The following is a 20,359-nucleotide window of genomic DNA, read 5'->3' as shown; positions in this document are numbered from 1 at the left end:
TCCTCCGTCCATGGGATTTTCCAGGCAAGAGTACTGGAGTGGGGTGCCATTGCCTTCTCCTCTTGCAGACCTAGGAATTCTGCATTCTTTGAAACACCCAGGATGCTGCCTGGAGGTCTTGGCCTGAGGGCAAAGCCTACTCCTGGAGCCCAGAAACTCAGTTTTAAGATGGGACCATAGTCAGAGATGGAGAAGGCAATGGCACCCCACTCCAGCACTCTTGCCTGGAGAATCCCTTGGACAGAGGAGCCTGGTAGGCTGCAGTCCATGGGGTCGCTAGGAGTCGGACATGACTGAGCAACTTCACTTTCACTTTTCACTTCCATGCATTGGAGAAGGAAATAGCAACCCATTCCAGTATTCTTGCCTGGAGAATCCCAGGGACGCGGGAGCCTGGTGGGCTGCCGTCTATGGGATCTCACAGAGTCGGACATGACTGAAGCGACTTAGCAGCAGCAGCATGGTCAGAGGAGGCAAACAAGCCAACTATGTGCCAGAGTTACACAGGACAGACCAACACATACCCTGATGGGACAACGAGCCGAGATCTGATGTCTGCAAACACTCCACTAACTTGATGAAATCATGGACAATTACACAAGGACCACAGAGCTTACAAAGCCTATAAAACTACACAGAGAAGGACAGGAGAGAAGGGAAATGTGGAAACAAGCCCTAAAGACCCTGTGCAAATTGAAGCTCCTTAAAAATGGAAACAGAAAAATTTTATTCAAGAGCCCATGCCATAGGTATTTTTAAAGATCATTTTGGTCTCTCAGAATCCAGGATTACTGGATGTTTTTCTTCTACCGCACGTGTGCTAAGTCACTTCAGTTGTGTCCTACTCTTTGTGACTCCATGGACTGTAGCTCACCAAGCTCCTTTGTCGATGGCAATCTCCAGGCAAGAATACTGGGGTGAGTTGCCATGCCCTCCTCCAGGGGATCTTCCTGACCCAGGAATGGAACCCATGTCTCTTATGTTACTTGCATTGGCAAGCGGGTTCTTTACCACTAGCGCCACCTGGGAAGCTTCCCTTCTTCTGCAAAGAAGATCTAATATTCATAAAAAATCTTCCTCCAGGGTTTCCCTGGTGGCTCAGTAGTAAAGAATCCACCTGCCAATGCAGGAGACAGAGGTTCGATCCCTAATCCGGGAAGATCCCACATGCCACGGAGCTACTATGCCCGGGCACCACAACCACTGAGCCTGTGCTCTAGAGCCCGGAAGATGCAACTATTGAAGCCCATGAGCCTAGAGCCTGTGCTCTGCAGTAAGAGAAGCCACCGCAATGAGAAGCCTGGGCACCATGAGGAAGAGCAGCCCCTGATCGCTGCAACTAGAGGAAGGACCACACGGCAACGAAGACCCAGCACAGCCATAAACAAATAATAAATAAAATTACTTAAAACACTTTCCTCCAAAGAAATGCAGGATGAGTTCCCCCAAGTGACTATCACCAGCACCCGGAGAGGGAAGGAGGCCCCTTGAAAGTGCTCCTCACCAGGTTCTCCGCCATCAGGGGAAGTGGGCTCCCTGGGTCCTGGGTTTGGGAAGAGTGGGAAAAGGGAAGTGGTGTGCCATCCCTCTGTCTCTTTCAGGAAAAAGGAGCCTGTCTGAGTCCACATGTAGTTTCTTCGCGTGTAACTGAAGCGTAAGTGGTATTTCACCTGCAGAAGTCAAGAGAAAACCAAGTGCTGTGAGGGGTCTGGCCAGAGGATCAAACGTCCATGCCCACTGTGGGGGGCTGGGGGACCCTCGTTCCTGTGACCTCAGCACTCCACTCCGCAAGGCCTGGGTCTCAGGAGGTGGGAGGGAGTGGTCCTGCTGGGGCACAGGGAGCCCGGGGGAACCTCTGCACCACCCATCACCACGCTCCTCTGCGTCACCAACGGGAACTCCACCTGTGATGCATCACCGCTGACCAGCAAGCCTCCAGCGTAAGGCTGGGGACCCGACGGCTTCCCAGCCTTAATGCCAGAGGGGGAACCAGAAAACCTTTGTTTGTTTAAATGTGTGACTGAAGTTCTAATGCCATGTGGCACCAAGTTCCAAGTATCTGTGGCTTTCCTACTTGTCCTATTTGATTCTGTCCAGGGAGATCAGTAATGCCTTTTACAGAACAACGGGACAGAGGGGCCACAGAGACAGTCTACAGCCACTTTCCTCAGGCAGGCGAGGCTTCTAAAACTTCTGGATCCAGGGGACAGTCACATTTGTTCCCAGGCAGGCAGAGCATCTGCAGGTGGGGAGGGGGCAGTGACCACCAGTGGCCTGGCTCCTGGAGAAGCAGCTGGGCTCCTTGGGGCTGGGGTCCTCACCGCCAAAGGCAGGGGGTCCCAGCTGTGGTTGAAGGTGTGCTCGAACACCAGGGCGGCCAGCACGTTGGTGGAGCGGTTGTCGTATCTGATGTAGTCCTCGAAGTCCTTCTCGGAGGCAAAGCCACGAGCTATGGGGAGAAGGGGCACCCGGAGTTGCCCAATCGCCCACTCTGCTTGGAAAAGCTGTACCTTCAGATCAAGGACTAAAACTCCCAAGTTGCTCTAGCGCTTTGTAAACCTCTCCTAAGATTCGAGGAGGCTTTTGTTTCTGGCAGAGACGGGCTGCGGTGAAGGCTGGCAGAACCTCGCCATCCAAGCTGGTCCTGGGCTTCTGGAAGCTGAGAACCGGAACTGGGCCGGCAGCAGTGCTGAGTGCTCACCGGCCCCTCTCTGGGGGTGGCCGCCCTGCCTGGGGCTCTGCAGCCTGCGTCGGCCTCTCTCATAACCATAATGGTGGGCTTTAAAAACCCAAGGGGGTGTGAACGTATAGTCTGTTCGGGGATCTCTTTCATTCAGACCCCGTTTCATGTGAAGAGTTTGCCCCTTAATCCCCAAGGGAGGAAGCAGAAACCTTCCCCTAAGTCCTGGCTGCACTGGACTGGACAGATCAAGGAAGGGTGGTGCCCAAACCAGGAGCAAGAGAAAAGGGAGATACTCTCTGTTCTGAGAACACCGACCTTGCAAGGGCGGCTGCACGCTTCCTGGGGATGTCCCTTAGCGTGCTTCCTGCTGACCTTTGTCAGAGCCACCCTCGCAAAACCACATTCCAGGAGAGGTCCCTGGCACTGGGCACTGAAAACATGCCTTGCCCTTGGAAGAACTTCGCTGGGGTACATGGACGCCATGCCCACTTGGATAGCTGGGGTCTGCAAACCGTCATGCATATTCCTTCACGTGACCCTCACGACCCTGGTTTCTGCTACATGAGACTCCATATGGCTGAGGGATTCGAGCAGTGCGGCCACGATGGGGGCGGCTGGGTCCACCTGGCCGCTGCCTGGCTCTTGCACCACCAGCCCTGCCCTGAGGCCCAAGCCTAGCAGCACTGCAGACCCCCGGCCCCCCACACCCTGGACACCGCACCTTGCAGATTGATCACCAGCGCCCTCTGCACGTTCTCCACCACCGTGCGCACCGCCTCACTTTGGGATGGAATGTAGGCCAGCTCCCAGGCGGCCCCCAGGGGAGGGAAGCTGAAGAAGAGGGGCAGCTCTCGGATGGACTGGCTGGGGTAGAGGGTGGCATTGGGCACGTTCTCTGACTGGATCTTCAGGCGGAGCCAGATCAGGATCCCAGAGAAGAGCAGAGGCAGAAAGAGCTCCAAGAGGGTCACCAGCACCTTCCGCTTCTGGGGAGAGATGGGGCCGCAGGGTGAGGAGGCACCAGAGCCCCTCCCACCAATGCCCCTCCACCAGGCTCCCCCCACTCCCGCAACACCCACAGAGCCGGGCCCACCTGCAGAGTATAGTTCTTCCAGAGCAGCAGCGCCAGCTGCCTGAGCACCGCCATCCTCGCTGGAGGGGCCGCTAGTCGTGGACCAAAGACAGGGTCAGGGTGTCAGTGAGATGTGAATGGTGTTGGCGGAAGGTGGGAGGTGGGGGGTACAGTCTCTCCTGAGACACAGGCCCTTAGCACCTGCTTGTGTCCCAGCCTGACTCAGACCAGCTCCCGGAGGAGGAGGCACCAGGTCTGTTCTGTCCTATTCTGTGAGTTCCAGGAACACACACCCTGTTAGGAAGCTGACTTATAGTTTTTTCTGGAACCAGATGCACCATGACCACCAGCGTGGCAATTGTGATGAACGTTATTCGCACGTTCTCTGCAGTTCATATGAATGTGCTGTTTCTTTTTTTTAATTTATGTGGATCTGCCGGGTCTCAGTTGTGGCATACGGGATCTAGTTTCCTGACCAGGGATCGAACCTGGGCCCCCTGCACTGGAAACGCAGAGTCTTAGCCACTGGACCACCAGGGAAGCCCCTGAATCTGCAGTTTCTTGGCAGAAACTCAGGCCGATGCAATCCCGGCCCTGACACTTTACTCTCCACCATCCTAGGACAGTAAAAGCAAAGTCAGCTCAGAGTCCTGGATGTGGGCAGATGTCTGAGAGCTGGAGAGGGCTGTGCGGGAGCAGTGAGGGCCCTGACCTGGGAGCAGACACTGTAGGTGGACACACAGGTGGCTGGAGGGTGCACGCTCTCCCGCCTGGAGCCCTAAGGACCAGTTTTTCCCGCTTTAACTGTGAGCAGTGGCCTATGGGCCTCCACCTGACAACACTGGTCACTTTTCTCTAGAGAGAGTCTGCTCTGAGTCACTTGAGAAAGTTGATATTCTTTTAATTGGAGGACAACTGCCTTACAACGTCGTGGTGCTTTCCACCGAACAACAACGTCAGTCGGCCATAAGTATACCTATGTCCTCTCCCGCTAGAACCTCCTCCCACCCCAACTCCATCCCATCCTGAATGTTCCAATTTAAATCCAGCACACGGAGCTGGGAGAATCTGATGTGAGATGGATCACCAAACACAGTGACAGCGGAAACAAGAACAGAGGCTTATCAAGCTCTCCCTGGATCGAGGGGAATCCACCTTCTGAGACTGCAGTGTGAGAAGCAGAGACACGGAGCCACACTAACCTCTAGAGAAGGAGGGGGTCGGAGGAGCTCAGGAAGGCCCCAGGACGCCCACGGCTAGAAGCACGTGGTTCCAGAAGCCGTGGGCATGAAGGCCGAGGCTGGACCTCAGGTGGGCGGTGAGGGCAGTAGAGGAGGGGGATCCGAGAGCTCCTTGTCACTGTCCACACCAAGGACGCAGCTGGAGTGGAGAGGGGCCCTTCACAGCTCCTGATCCTGCCTGTGGGGAGAAGCACCTGTGACTCACAGGAAGAGTCCTGAGTGTGGCTAGCCGGCCCCACACTCACACGGACCCAACAGCATCCATCAGGTGGGTCAGGACGCAAGAGGGACTCGGACAAATGGCTGGAAAACCCTTCACTAGTTAACCCGCTCCAACACTTCAGCCCAGAGAACCCACCTCCAGACCCAGTGCTCATGGAGTGAGAGCTTGTTTGTTTTCTGAAACAGCCAATTTTACTTCTGTCTCTAGTTAGTTGAAAATCATTTTCAGGAAAGCTCATTTTTAAATTAAACTCTTGCTTTAAAAAAAAAAAAAATGTGGCTGTCCGCATCTGTCTAACAGTTGTTCCTCAAAATGTATGCTTTAAAGGGCACTCAATAAATGTTAACAGAAAACACAACTGCGAGAAGTTATTTACAAATTAACTTAAAATACGGCTTTTCATTAACTGCATAGTTAAAATGTGAAGCAATTAAAGCTAAAACAGTATGAAGTGCTATTAAGCAGCGAATGAGTAAGTCATCCGAATTCTTTTAGAATTAACAAGCTGGAGAACCTGTCTTAAAAGAAGTCGTAGACCACTGATAAAAGAGTAGTCATGTAGTGTTACCCATGAAGGCCTGTGGTCTGCGAACAGTTTCGAGAACCGGTTCAGGCTAAGATGGGGAAGGGGTGCCTCCGGGGGGCTGGTCATCCACAAGGCTGGCTGACGGGTGCCTGGTGTGGCCAAGATGATGCTCCTTGACCAAGAGGGGAGGGTGAAAAGGTCCCAGTTCAAAGACGTCTTCTGGACAGAGAAGTCGACGACCTCCTTTTCTGGAAAGGTCTGGCCAGGAAAGGACACGTCCCCAGGCTTAACCCCACCTTTCCAGGTGCAGGAGGGCCAGGAAGGCAGAGAGACAGCCCATCCAGCTTCCCATGAGAACAACCCCGGACAGCGGCGCCAGGAACTGACCTGAGTCCTGGCGGCAGCTCCAAGCCGAGGCTGTCCTCTGGGGCTACGGGAGGCCGGGCTGGGAGGAGGTGGCCCCGCACAGACGGCTCTGGGGTGGGGCTGGCAGGGCTCTGGAGTGCAGGGGGCTGACCTTGGAGCTCGGGAGCACGGACACCTCATGGGACATCGGGAGGGGCCCGGGGCTCGCTGGCATGACGCTCTGGCACCTTTGGGCAAATGGGGGGCACCAGGGCATAATTTAAAAAATAATCGTAAAACACTTCTCACTGAGTTAGAAAATCAAAGTGCAAAAGAGATCGCAAGCACGTTTACTTCAGCGGAACTAAATACTATCACAGAAACATGGATTCCCGGAAACTGAGAACACTGGGGAGGCACTGTGCTCTCTCTCCTAGTACCACAAACCATGAGAGACTTTCCCTTTCTATTCCTTTATATTTCAGAACTTCCTAACCCAGTCCTGGCTCTGGTGCCCTCATCCTTTCTCAGATGAGGAGGGAGCGACTGTCCCAGGATCACACAGCAAGGATCCCACCCCCCTGGTCTGTTTTTACCACGGAACCCCTACAGTCCTGTGTACCCTAAAAGCAGCAAACACCACTATAAAATCTGTACATAATTTCTCCCAGAACCTAACGCTAGAAATCAAAAAGAAAGCATATCCCTGGAGCCTCACTACCATAGCAGACATAGTATGTATTTCTTTTAATTAATATATTTGGCTGTACTGAGTCTTAGTTGCAGCACGTGGGATCTTTTTTAGTTTCAGCCATAGGATCTAGCTCCCTGACCAGGTACTGAACCCGGTCCCCCCTGTGTTGGGAGAGCAGAGTCCTAGCCACTGGACCACTAGGGGAGTCCCATCATATGTATTTCTGTCTCCCCACATGGCTCTGCGCCGGCCTGGCTCTATCTGAAGTCTCCCTGAATGCCATACCAGCGGTCTGTTCTGAGTGCAAAAGGAATTTAAAGGAGGAGATTCCTGGAATTACAAAATCTGGGAAGCTTTCTGGTTACGAAAGCAAATGTACACGAGGAAAGGAAGTTCAAGTTCCTCAAAACACTTGAGGCCTCGGCACTCAGAGTCTCCCAGAAATGGTGGGGTGGGGGGCGCTGGGATCCAGAACCAGCCCGGGTGGGTCCACTCCAGGCTCTGCCTGCAGAGCCCCTCAAGAGCGTCTGAGGACTTCTCACAGGGCTCACGTCACACCTCCCAGGTTGGAGCCAGCAAAGGAAGGGAAAGCGCTTTCTACTGCGGAAAGGCTTGTTTGCTTACTGTTAAAATATTAAACGTTACACAAAGCATTGACTATTTCAGTGTTTGCTTTTCAGGTGAGCAATTGAGCTGGTTCAGAGTGAGTGCAACTGTGGGCTGCTCACCCCTGAGCATGCTCTCGAGGGTGCACCAGGTCCCTCTGAAAACCATGCTCCCAGTTTGGGAGCATCGTGTCGGGTGCTCGCCAGCACATGCTGAGTCCTGACACCTCCCTTCCTGATTTGGGGACTTTTTCACTATGGGCTTGAATATGTCCTCCAGTTTCTATGCACCCAAGCAAAAGAAGCTTTTATTTCTGCATACACAGAACAGAATGGTGGGAAGTATTCTTGCCTGGGAAATCCCATGGATGGAGGAGCCTGGCGGGCTACAGTCCATGGAGTCATGAAGAGTTGGACACAACTTAGCCACTCAACAACAACAACAAAACACTTCTGGAAAAGGTCACTGCCAAGCAGGCCTCAAGGCCAGCAAGAAGTGGACAGGCCCCTGGGCCCAGGCACACAGCGTTCCATCACATGTTCTGATATGTCCTAAGCTTGGCACCTTTCCTTCCACGGAAGCCAAGTCTGCACAGGCGTGGAGGGAGGCATGGCTGGGTGGGAGGGGTCTCAGCAAGGCCAAGGCGTGAGATCCCCCTGTCATGGAGAGCAGACAATCACAGCTCTGCCCTCTTGACCACAGGTGCAGAACAGAGAGAGATGGCCTTGTTGGTGATGTTGGCTGGGTCTTGGCACTTTTCCTGAGGACCAAGGTGGGCAAGGACCCATCTCAGCTGGGAAAGCATTTCCTGATGGACACAGGGAGCCCACAACAGTCAGTGGTTTTAAGCCTATGTGTGTACCCACTGAACAAGGCATGAGAGTACTTAATTGTGTGCTGGCAGAGCCTGTGGCCTTGCAGGATATACAAAGCAAAAAAGCATTTACTCATCCAGCAAACATTTGCCACGTGCTTGTGTGTGGTGGGCACTTACATCAGGTACTAAAGATTCGGAAATGAAATTCAGTGTTCTTAATCCAAGGAGTTCACAGTCTGCAAATGCTCGCATGGACTGTAATCGCTACATGCTGAGTTGCTTCAGACTGTGTTCTGAAAAGTTGTGTTCAACTCTTTTGCGGCCCCATGGACTATTATATATGGCCCGCCAGGTTCCTCTGTCCATGGAATTTTCCAGGCAAGAATACTGAAGTGGGTTGCCATGCCCTCCTCCAGGGGATCTTCCCAACCCAGGGATAGACCCCACGTCTCTTGCGTCTCCTGCATTGGCAGGTGGGTTCTTTACCACTAGCGCCACCTGTGATCGCTACAGCTGAAGTCAAATGAAGCATCGTGAGTTTCTGGAGGAGCTCCAGATTGTGTGTGTGAGTGTGTGGCTGTGTGTGTGTGTGTGAGTGTGTGTGTCTCTGGAAAAGCTCACAGGCAGTTACACAGAAGACCAGCATCAAGTTTCTTTTTCCTTGGGGTGGGGAGGGCATTCTGGATTTTGTGTGTGCGTGCCCGAGTGTGCGTGTGCGAGTGTGTGGCTCTGGGAAGGCTCGCAGGAGGTTACACAGGAGACCAGTTTCTCTGAGATTGGGAGGGCATTATAGGATTCTGGAGAAATTAGAGTGTGTGTGGGGAACAGAAAGTAACTCTGAGTGGCGGGGGAGGAGCGGCAGAGACTGAACCAGGAAGGGGAGTCAACCAAGGCCTTGGGATGCTCTGCCAAGAAGGGCACTGGGGTGGAACCTGGGTGGGGGTGGGAAGCAGGTAGAGGGGTATCCAGAAGTGCTGTAATTCTGCTTGAGGGTGTTCTGTTTTGCTTAATCTTTTACCCAGTACATGATCTGTTAAATTGTGAAAATATCTGATTCAGTGGATTCCGCAGGTGAATGTCCCAATACCAACAAGCAACATAAAAAAATCAGGCTGAAAACAGTAGGTGTATGTATAGAGGATGGTTCCCACCACTAAACCCCACTGTTGGTCTTCAAGCACGATGGGAAAGACAATCTGGAGTAAAGGAATGGCGAGAAATTCTACTTTAGAAATGAGGAAAAATTTGGTTTTACTAAAAAATATCAATAACCTCAGATATGTGGATGACACCACCCTTATGGCAGAAAGTGAAGAAGAACTAAAGAGCCTCTTCATGAAAGTGAAAGAGGAGAGTGAAAAAGCTGGCTTAAAGCTCAACATTCAGAAAACTAAGATCATGGCATCTGGTCCCATCACTTCATGGGAAATAGATGGGAAAACAGTGCAAACAGTGGCTGACTTTATTTTTTTGGGCTCCAAAATCACTGCTGATGGTGATTGCAGCCATGAAATTAAAAGACGCTTACTCCTTGGAAGGAAGGTTATGACCAACCTAGATAGCATATTAAAAAGCAGAGACATTACTTTGCCAACAAAGGTCCATCTAGTCAAGGCTATGGTTTTTCCAGTATTCATGTATGGATGTGAGAGTTGGACGGTGAAGAAAGCTGAGTGCCGAAGAATTGATGCTTTTGAACTGTGGTGTTGGAGAAGACTCTTGAGAGTCCCTTGGACTGCAAGAAGATCCAACCAGTCCACCCTAAAGGAGATGAGTCCTGGGTGTTCATTGGAAGGACTGATGTTGAAGCTGAAACTCCAATACTTTGGCCACCTTATGCGAAGAGTTGACTCATTGGAAAAGACCCTAATGCTGGGAAGGATTGAGGGCAGGAGGAGAAGGGGACGACAGAGGATGAGATGGCTGGATGGCATCACTGACTTGATGGACATGGGTTTGGGTAGACTCCGGGAGTTGGTGATGGACAGGGAGGCCTGGCGTGCTGCGATTCATTGGGTCGCAAAGAGTCGGACACGACTGAGTGACTGAACTGAACTGAACTGAATATTTAATACATAGATGCACCCTGGCACTCTTGCTGGTCTGTGTGTCAGCGGCTGCAGCTCCCTGAGGGAAGAGGGGCTCCGTCATCACTCTGTGACACGTGGGTGATAATGGGCCCTCACCTGCTGGCTTACTTGACGTCTCTCAGGTATGTTGGAGTTCACACACTTCCGGATATCATGGCTTTAAGCAGACCCTTAAAGAGCCAAAGCTTTATGATACTTTGCAGTGATTTGGTGAGCATCTATCATGGGCACTTAGAACTTAAGAAGGAAATATACATTTTCTTTCCTGAGAAGTTTCAAACCTGGAAATCTTTTTCTTTTTTCTCTAGTGACAAATGAGTGCAGCAGACTGTCAGTTAGCTTACTGGTTTTAAACCAATGCACTCAAATCTATCCCTTCAAGGAAAAGGTGAAAACGCGTGAGTTACAGCTTTTCAAAATAACCTGTGCCGAGAACAGAGGATTTATGAACACAGATGTCTGGGGATGTTTACACCAGTGCGTGACAGTATTGCCCCAGATGCAGCAAGAGCATCATCTACATGAACACTTGCACCTGAACAGCAAAAGCTTTGGGAACCAGAACGTCTACCCGACACCTGAGAGCCCCTGAACACTCACCAGCCCAGATTCATCAAGAGCTCTGGCACAATTGGTGGGTGGGATTGAAAAGTAAGTATTGGGTGCATAGCACAGTCTGTGTGCCTTCCTGAAGTTCACTGTGGACCGCTAGAAAACCAGGAACTGACATACAGAGAACTCAGAACCAGACTTTCAGATGCTGGGCTCAGGCCTCACCAAGAGTTCATAAATGGCATGTAGACTTGATCACCTGGCTCTCTTTTAAGAACAGCACACATTTGTACAATAGATTTTGCACTATTGAAAAAATTAATCATGTTCACTTTGCCTCTCATCCATTTAATAGGTCTGTATTTGTACATGCTTGTATGTCCATGATATTCAGGACAGTAGCATATGGCTATCTTTTAATTATTTATTTACCTATTTTTTGGCTCTGCCACTGCACAGCATGTGGGATCTCAGTTCCTTGACAAGGAATCAAACTCATGACCCTGTGGAGTCTTATCCACTGGATCACCGGGGAAGTGCCCACATGGCTATCTTTTCTAATAAACAAATAAAATACATGGCGGTGCATGCTCTAGTTCTTTTACATATAGCAGTGCCCCGGAAAAGAGCTTCTGGACAACTTATTTACACAACTGGCCCTTCTGTGGATAGGTGGGAACAAATATATAAGACGTGGTCATGGCCCCAGGGCCCTGTAACGCCAGGTTCAAGGCCATGCTTCAAGGGCATGGTCATCTGGAGGCTCGGATGGAGACTTACTTGGTGAGTCTCACACTCAGAGCCCATGATCTGTGGTGGCGGGCTCCTCAGAACCACACGGCTCTAAGTTTGCACTGAAGCTCCAAGCAACAGGTGATGGGGTATATTTTTAAGCCAAAGGTGTGGCCCAGAGGAGGCTACAAGGAGAGAGTTCCACAAAGTCTCTGCCATCGCCTACTCTCTTAACCCTGGCTGCAGCCTCGGTCCGGTTCGCTGTCCCACTAGCCTTCTGCTTCTCGAGGTGTAGGAAACGAGGTAACGAGGCAATTGAGCATCCCCAGAGAGAGGTAACCATGGATCTTTTGTAATAAGCAAGGCAGCAAGCTCATTAGCTCTTGCAACGGTGCCTCTCTGCCCGTCGACTCCAAATGTGGAAGACGACTCAGCGAGGCAGGGGTCAGGCACTGCCCAAGTCTCCCAGGACAGGCATGGACATCGCCTAACACTTTCCTGGGGGTAGGGCATAGACCTTCTATGATTTTTGTCAGCTTGGAGTATCACCCACTATTCCAGCCTCTGCTTTCTGAAATCCTTCCGATTATTTCCCAGTCTAGTCCTCGCCCCTTTGTGCAGCCACCACTGACAACACTGACTGGTGTGAGGGTTCATCTTGGCTGCATGATGGAATTTTCTGGAGTGCTTTAAGATAGAAAGTGATGTCTGAGGCCCACCCGTGGAGATTCTGGGCTGTGGTTTGGACCTGGGACTCTTTCCTGGGTGATTCTAACTTGCAGCCAGGGTTGAGACCTTCTGTTCTTGTCAAAAGCCATCCCTCCACCTCTGCACACTCACAGCAGCTTTTCTGGATGTCCTGTGTGGCACTTATCTCATTCTGTCTGAGGTCAGTTACTTGGGAATAAGTCATTTCTTCAGCTCTATCCCAAGGTCCCCAGTCGTGCACAGAGTCTTGCCCATCACTCTCCCCAGAGTTCTAGACTGCTCTGATCCCCCCACACCCCCAAAAGCCTCAAGAGCAGAGGAGTCTACTGTTGTTTCAGGAAGCAGGGCTGGAGAAGAAACTGCTCCAGTTTCTTCTGGAGAAAGACTCCAATTAGGGAGTCTTACCTGGGCCTTCCCAGTTGAGACAAAGTCAAAACAGGTTCCCATGAGACTGCCTGGCATATACACTGTGGCAGCTAGTGACTTAAAAAAAATAAACAACGTGAACTCCCTGTCTTGTTCCAAAATGCTGTTTCATCAGAATCATGATCAATAACCTTAGAGAAGGGATGATGTCATCCTGTTTGTTGAACGTAGTAAGCAACTGTTTAATTAAAAAAAAACAACACCCTGAGAAGTTAAAAAGGGTGGAGGGGATTCCCATGGCATCAGTTTTTACCTGTTTTCTCTTTCTTTTACTTTTCCAACGACCTTAACTTTCTAAAGGAAAACATCCTTAATCTTAAAAAAGGAGCATCAAAGTGTTTTGAATCAAATGATGCATCTGCTCAGGAGAAAAAAGAGCCTAACTCTTCCACCTGCACCTTGCCTGCCTGGGTCTCCACACTGCTCCAGGGTGTCATGTACTCCTTCAACAAGCGTTCCTGGAGTGCCTGACATGTGCCAAAGTGCTGGCTATGTGCTAGGAGCACAAGCCCCAACAAGAACCATTCCGTGCCTTCAGGGAGCTCACAGCTCAGGAGGCAGAGGAGCAAGCAAACAGAAATAACCCTAGCAGGTAACTGTCTTTAATCAGGCAAAATCCCAGGAAGTGGGGAGGGGCATTCATTCCAGGGACAAATATGCATCAGGCATGCATCCTAAGCCTTCTTTAGGAGAAGGCCCCTGCCCTCATGAAGCTTACAGTCTACTTCAGGAAAGAGAGGATACCTAGGTAAACACAAATTCATACCAAATACAGATTGACCATGGGCACCGAGGTTGTTGCGGGCCCCTCCGCCTAGACCAGGAGGTCCTCTTCCTTCGGTTCCCCACACAACTCCCACCACTAACAGTGGACCACTGGACCCCCACCCTGAGGCTCATGAGAAGGAGGGTTTGAGAGCAGGGCGGACTCCGATACGAGAGTGCATTCCCACCCACACTGGGAGTCTCTGCACCGAGAGATGAGCCAGCAGCATTGTTGGCAGCCCTGCCTCGGCTCCCCGGCCAGGGATGCTGCATGGCTTCAGCAGCAAGTGCTCAAACTGTCTGCCGGGTGAAGGCCAGCGGCTCTTAAGGTAGGAAATGTCTGTCCCCCTTCCTCAGTTCTGCACAATGGATTCCGCAGAGGTTCTAGTTCCGGGAAGGGTAAGTTTCTCCAAAGGGAGCGCCTTTGGGCAGCTGCCTGCGAGGACGGGGACACGCCCAGAACTCTCGCCTCGCGAGGGGCAGCCTGAGTCAGGGCAGCTTGGCATTGCGGGGAGATACACCTGCTGGGCCACCGCCGGAGGTCGGCGGCAGGGCGGGGGCGCGGCAGGCTCGCGGGAGCGGCCGGGTGCCCGGCCCGGGAGGGGAACAGCCGGCGGGGCAGAGAGCGTCCCAGGCGGGGAAGTGGCCCCCAAGCCAAGAGCCCTACGAGCCAGCACGGGCGAGCTACGGGTCCTGGCTGCACTCACCGACCCTCGGCGCCCGGGCGACGGCGGCCGGGGCTGCGCTCTCGCGGGGTCCCCGGCCTCGGCTCCCGGCTCCGCTCTTGTCTCGCGGCGGCGATCGCTGCTGACAGCTGCTGGGCCGCCGCGGCGGGGAGGGGGAGCCTGCGACCGGCGTCGGGTTGAGGACCTGGCGGCTCCGGGTCCTGCAGGGGGCGCGCCGGCCGGCTCGCGCATGCGCAGCGGACCGCCCCTGCGGGTGTCGGACCCGCCCCGGGAAAGCCCCGCCCCGCCCCACCCCGCTTCGCCTCTGTTTGCGCCTGCGCAGTGCCCCGCGCGTCCGCGACACGGTCTGCAGGGGACGCGCAGCACGGCCGGCAGGGGGCGCGCGACTCGGGAACCTTGGGTGCGGGCTCACTCGTGAGAAGAATCGCGTGGTCCACATGCATTTCCAGGCAGCTGAAGTAGTCGTTGCCCACTTCTGGCTTTCCTGGCCATCCGCCATTTCTCCTCCAGCACGGTGTTTGAGTTCTGGGCCTCTTCTCCCGACGGTAGAAGGGTGCTTTGCCACCATGGGCCTGGTGCGTACACGGCTAGGCAGATGAGGCCCTGGGGAAGATGAAGGGCGTGGAAATTTCTAGAAAACGGCCATGGGGTGGGCAGGAAGGCCCAGACTTCTTGGGTGTGGCGTCAGTGCCACGGCACAGTTCAGGGGGTAGTAAGGCCTCGAGGGTCACCTCAGGCAGGAGGGTCGAGAGTTAGAGCCAGGGTCACCTCGGGAGGGTCACAGGTCAGGTCGGTGTCCCCTCAAGCCGAGAGAGTCGTGAGGCCAAGTTAGGGGTCACCTTGGATGGGAGGGTCCCGAGGCCCGGCCGGGGTCACTGAGGGCAGAGGGGCTCGAGGAGGGAACGGCGTGGGGCCAACAGTCGCCAGGGGCCGGCCACTCGGCTCCTCACTGCCCGGGTCGTGAGCGCGGCCAGCAGCGTGTCGATTCTGAGGATCCTCCAGTGGCCCAATGTCCACCAGCCGCTGGCTGCCTGGCTGCCGTTGGCCGGGCCTCGGACAGCTCCTGGCGGAGGTCGCTTGGCCCGGACGCCGCCTCCTGACCAGCTGGGCTACTGCCCGCTCTGAGTACGCCCCTGGGATGAGGACACGATTGACTGAACCGTAAAGTAATGACTCGTGGCGGGAGCTTACATCTGCCCCCAGACTCCTTATGGATTAGCAATGAAGCATCGCAGAACCGCGTATTTACATAGGAACTTATTTCACTCTCTGAAGTGGTGTTATTTACTTGTTTGCTGTTCTTCTGTCTCTCTCACCAGAAGGTGGACTACATGAGGGACGTTGTTTAGTTCATGGCGACATCCCAGGGTCCTGGCACAGAGGAGGCATTTGATAAATATTTATTGAATGAAAAAGCCACAAAGACCTGGCTTCAGATCTTGCCCGGATCCTGTAACTAGTGCAGGCCTGGCACTTCAACTTCGTGAACCTCAATTTCCTATTCCTGAAATTAAAATGATAATACCAAACTCAAAGGTATTTAGTATTTCAAAATGAAATGGGAAAAAACCATAAGTGCTGGTTGCAATGCCCTGGCACCTACAAGCAGAATATAACTAGAGATTTAATCTAGACTGGTCTCTGTAATGAGGATTCAGAAAAAAAATTGAAGGCAATTACTGAATAAGTGGATTATTAATGTCACAAACATCTTAAAAATTGTCTCTCCCATCATTCTTTGTATACTGTGCCCCTTCCCTCACAACGAAAGTATTGGGAAAAACTCTGTGAACCTGGATGACTGGTCCTTCTCTTCACCCTGCTTCTCTTCCTTAATCTTTTTTTATTTCAAGAACCAATCCTTCCCATTTCTAACTTAAGTTGGTTACACCATGAGTTTTTTTGAACCCTTTCTAAATATGATCACAGTTCTGCATAACCAAGTCCAGAAACAGAACTGGCTGACTCAGAATTTCCCTTTTATGGGTGGGGCTACTAGAAGAAGAATGAGCTTGCAGATCAAGGCAGACAACTGCAAAGCGTTCTGTATCTTTGTTCTTAATCATGTTAGGGTGCCTGCTATTGTAATTATTATCAACTTTCATAATCATGAACTGGGAGGGTGTGAAGGTCACTGGCAAAGGCATATTGTCATATGTAAAGATTCCAGGCTCTGGACTTCCAGTTTGCAAGCAGCTGCCAACAGTGACTCACTTCAACTATCACGGAGGGCTTCCCAGGTGGCGCTAGTGGTCAAGAATCCATCTGCTAATGCAGGAGACCCAGGAGATTGGGACTCAGTTCTTGGGTTGGGAAGATCCCCCAGAGGAGGGAACACTGGCAACCCACTCCAGTATTCTTGCCTGGAAAATTCCAGGTACAGTGGAGCCTGGAGGGCTACAGTCCATGGGGTCACAGAGTTGGACACAGCTGAACATACATGTGCGTATACACACACACACACACCACTGAAAAATCCACCAACCTTCAGCAAGGCAAACCTGAATGCTCCATCTAGTCTTCTTCCATTGGGAGATCCATATAATGGTCATAATTTTTTTCAAAGTACACAATAGAGCTGAGACCAGAACCCAGGTGTTCAGGTTCTTGAGCTCTTTAATACACTCTGGTACGTTAATTAGTCACGTTCTTATACCATGGATATATGCCTAAAAATTATATGATACACTTCTCTGGGTCCACATGGCTCAGACATTTCTCAAGATCGATGGAAAATCTTAAAGTGGATAGTGACACTCATAATCAAATCTGTGGCTTTACAAGAGGCAGTAAGCCTAGTCATCATAATAGTTGGCTGACATATGGTGGGGCTTCCCAGGTGGCTTAGTGGAAAATGATTTGCCTGCCAGGGTAGGAGACACAGAGATGCGAATTTGATCCTTGAGTCGGGAAGATCCCCTGGAGGAAGAAATGGCAACCCACTCTAGTATTCTCGCCTGCAAAATCCCGTGGACAGAGGAGCCTGGCAGGCTATAGTTGATAGAGTTGCAAAGAGTCGGACAGGACTGACTGACTGAGCATGCACACAGGACATATGTAGTAATATATGTATATATACTATATACATTTTTAAAATGAAACCAGTATTGTAGCTCTATTTCTTTCGAGGGGCACAAATAGTATCTATATATCTACATATGCTTACACATGTATCTTTTTATACAGTAGTTACTGGTATTCAATGCAGAATTTTAGAATAGGGCTTCTCCAGTTGTTTCCAGAGGACTATGTTATAATTGGGGGATGGCTTCTAGACCAAGGGCTGTACACATACTCCTTCGTTCAGTGGTTAAGAGGCATTAATTTGTAGTGGTTAAAACCGGTTATAGGCTCTGGCCACACAGTATTGAACTGAATCCCAGATCTTAATGTCTTAACTCTTCTCTGCCTTGATTTCCATGTGTAAAATGAGGATGATATAGCACCCACTTCATAGGATTGTTATGAGTATTCAATGTATCTAAACATATAAAATACTTTAAAAAGTGCTTGACAGCTCAGTTTCCAATTTTGGGGAGAGTATGAGTAAAGCCTTTTATAATTATTTGTGACAGGTTCATGTGTAAAAAGAAAATTTTTACATTTGAAAATAAAAATTTTCATTTTGGGGGGTCAAAACTTAAGAATGGGATTATTGGATTGCATGGAAATGTATGTTTAGCTTTATAAAAAACCGCCAAAGTATTTTCCCAACTGGCTCTACCAATTTGCATTGACACTGGCTCTGTATAAGAGTTCAGTAGTTCTGTGATTTTGCCAGCACTTAAAATTTTTTAGCCATTTTAGTAGTTGTGTAGTAGTATTTTGCTGCTGCTGCTGCTAAGTCGCTTCAGTCGTGTCCGACTCTGTGCGACCCCATAGACGGCAGCCCACCAGGCTCCCCTGTCCCTGGGATTCTCCAGGCAAGAACACTGGAGTGGGTTGCCATTGCCTTCTCCAATGCATGAAAGTGAAAAGTGAAAGGGAAGTCGCTCAGTTGTGTCCGACTCTTCGCGACCCCATGGACTACAGCCTACCAGGCTCCTCCTTTATTATGGTTTAAATTTACATTTCCCTCATGACTGATGATGTTGGTGTCTTTCCATGGGCTTGTTTGCCATGCATGAATGCATGCTAAGTCGCTTCAGTCATGTCCGACTCTGTGCGACCCTATGGACAGCAGCCCACCAGGTTCCTCTGTCCTTGGGATTCTCTTGGCAAGAACACTGGAGTGGGTTGCCATTTCCTTCTCCATGGTTTGCCATACATGTATCTTTTCTGGGGTGAAGCATCTTCAGTGTTTTTGCCCATTTAAAAAAATTGGGTTGTTTGTTTTCTTATTGAGTTTTGAGAGTTTTATGTATTCTGGATACAGCTCCTTTGTCAGGTAAGTGATTTACACATTCTCTCCCCAGTCTGTGATTTGTCTTTTTATTCTGTTTACAGTCTTTTGCAGAGAAAAAGTTTTTAATTTTGGTGAAGTCCAATTTATTAGGTTTTTTTTTTATGATTTTGGTGTCATAGCTAAGACCGTTTTCCTTAATCCAAGGTCACAAAGATGTTGTTTTTTTCTATTAGGTTTTGAGTTTAGGTTTGTGTTCTATTTGAAATTAATTTCATTTAATGGATTGAAGTATAGATCAAAGTGGGTTTATTTTTTCCTATACATGGGTTCCACTTGCTCCACCACTTGTTAAAAAGATTACTCTTTTTTCATTGAATTGGTCCTTTGTAAAAAATTGGACTTATTTGTGTAGGTCTAGTTTTGGACTCTTTTCTGTCCCATTGATCTATGTGTATATGATCTTTTCGCCCAGAATTTGGAAAATTTTTCTGTAAAGGGTGCTGCTGCTGCTAAGTCACGCTTCAGTCGTGTACGACTCTGTGTGACCCCACAGACGGCAGCCCACCAGGCTTCCCCGTCCCTGGGATTCTCCAGGCAAGAACACTGGAGCAGGTTGCCAATTCCTTCTCCAATGCATGAAAGTGAAAAGTGAAAGGGAAGTCACTCAGTCGTGTCCGACTCTTCGAGACCCCATGGACTGCAGCCTACCAGGCTCCTCTGTCCATGGGATTTTCTAGGCAAGAGTACTGGAATGGGTTGCCATTGCCTTCTCTGCTGTAAAAGGTGAGATAGCAAATTTTTTCGACTTTGTATGCCAAGAGGCAGAGTTGAGAATATCATATAGCTACTTGTTATGTGATACGAAGCAAATTTCCATAAAGTTTTTATTAGTGGGATTCAATATAATAATTGAATGTGTTTTTTTCAAAACATGTATCTACTAGTGAGAAGAATGGAATTCTTTTTTATGGGATAGCATACTGTATAGCTGTGCTCAAAGATAGGTTCCCTACCACCAAAATTGACTGTAAATGTTAATCTGTGATGAGATTTGTATATTTCATCATGAACATATGATTTTGAGTGCATTCATGAGTTTGAAAGGCATTGATCAAATTCTATTAAATTCTTTCCTTTTAGCTTGTTCTTATATTCCAGATTAATTATAATCATTAGAAAGTTAGGTGCAAGCTCCTCTATTGCAGTTAAATGGATTTTGAAATATGAAGATTTCCTTTGCATTTTTGTTAAGGTCTGAAAAAATGCTTCTGAAATGTAGTTTGACCCTGGAAAACCTACCTGCTGCAAATTTGTCTGGAGATAGAGATTGCACTTCTTGTGTTCTGACAGCACTGGAAGTGCTTAGAGCACCTTGACGTTACTTGTGACAATCAAACAACGTTGGTTGTTATCAAAGTGGCTGTACCACAGTATAAGTTTCACATAAAAGTACTGTAAAAGCTAACCTTCAAAAGCTATTTAGTGTTCAATAGAAGTAGTTGCATAGCAACCCACTCCAGTATTGTTGCCTGGAGAATCCCATGGACAGAGGAACCTGCTGGACTGTAGTCCATAGGGTGTCGAGGAGTCAGAAAGGACTGAACTTGAGCTCTTATTTTACCTATTTGTGTGTGTTTGTTATGTTTTCTGGAGAAGGCGATGGCACCCCACTCCAGTACTCTTGCCTGGAAAATCCCGTGGACGGAGGAGCCTGGCGGGCTGCAGTCCATGGGGTCATGAAGAGTCAGATACGACTGAGAGACTTCACTTTCACTTTTCACTTTCATGCATTGGAGAAGGAACTGGCAACCCACTCCAGTGTTCTTGCCTGGAGAATCCCAGGGACGG

The 20,359-nt window shown here is 50.1% G+C and overlaps 1 protein-coding gene across 5 annotated transcripts in view; it reads right to left on the bottom strand.

Annotated features, from left to right (window-relative positions):
* Nucleotides 1-14,361, bottom strand: part of LOC145531809 (phospholipid-transporting ATPase ABCA3) — a 42,240-nt gene extending 27,879 nt beyond the window's left edge. Inside the window, exons 1-8 of one of the 5 annotated variants that reach the window (XM_081555313.1) lie at nt 14,184-14,361; nt 6,133-6,331; nt 5,788-5,917; nt 4,958-5,174; nt 3,777-3,847; nt 3,405-3,669; nt 2,322-2,449; nt 1,505-1,670 (exon numbers count right to left, since the gene is read on the bottom strand). In XM_081555313.1, the coding sequence (XP_081411439.1) occupies nt 1,505-1,670; nt 2,322-2,449; nt 3,405-3,669; nt 3,777-3,830 (613 nt within the window). In that variant the 5' untranslated portion in view covers nt 3,831-3,847; nt 4,958-5,174; nt 5,788-5,917; nt 6,133-6,331; nt 14,184-14,361. Of the gene's footprint in view, nt 1-1,504; nt 1,671-2,321; nt 2,450-3,404; nt 3,670-3,776; nt 3,848-4,957; nt 5,175-5,787; nt 6,004-6,132; nt 6,339-14,183 lie in introns of all 5 variants that reach the window. The other 4 variants (XM_081555310.1, XM_081555311.1, XM_081555312.1 and 1 more) reach the window with 4 other exon arrangements.
* Between the last annotated feature and the right edge of the window lie 5,998 nt (nt 14,362-20,359).

Source organism: Giraffa tippelskirchi, chromosome 13, assembly GCF_054371585.1.
Source record: "Giraffa tippelskirchi isolate mGirTip1 chromosome 13, T2T-mGirTip1v1.2.pri, whole genome shotgun sequence".
NCBI lineage: Eukaryota > Metazoa > Chordata > Mammalia > Artiodactyla > Giraffidae > Giraffa > Giraffa tippelskirchi.
This window is presented reverse-complemented; position numbering and strand designations above follow the sequence as displayed.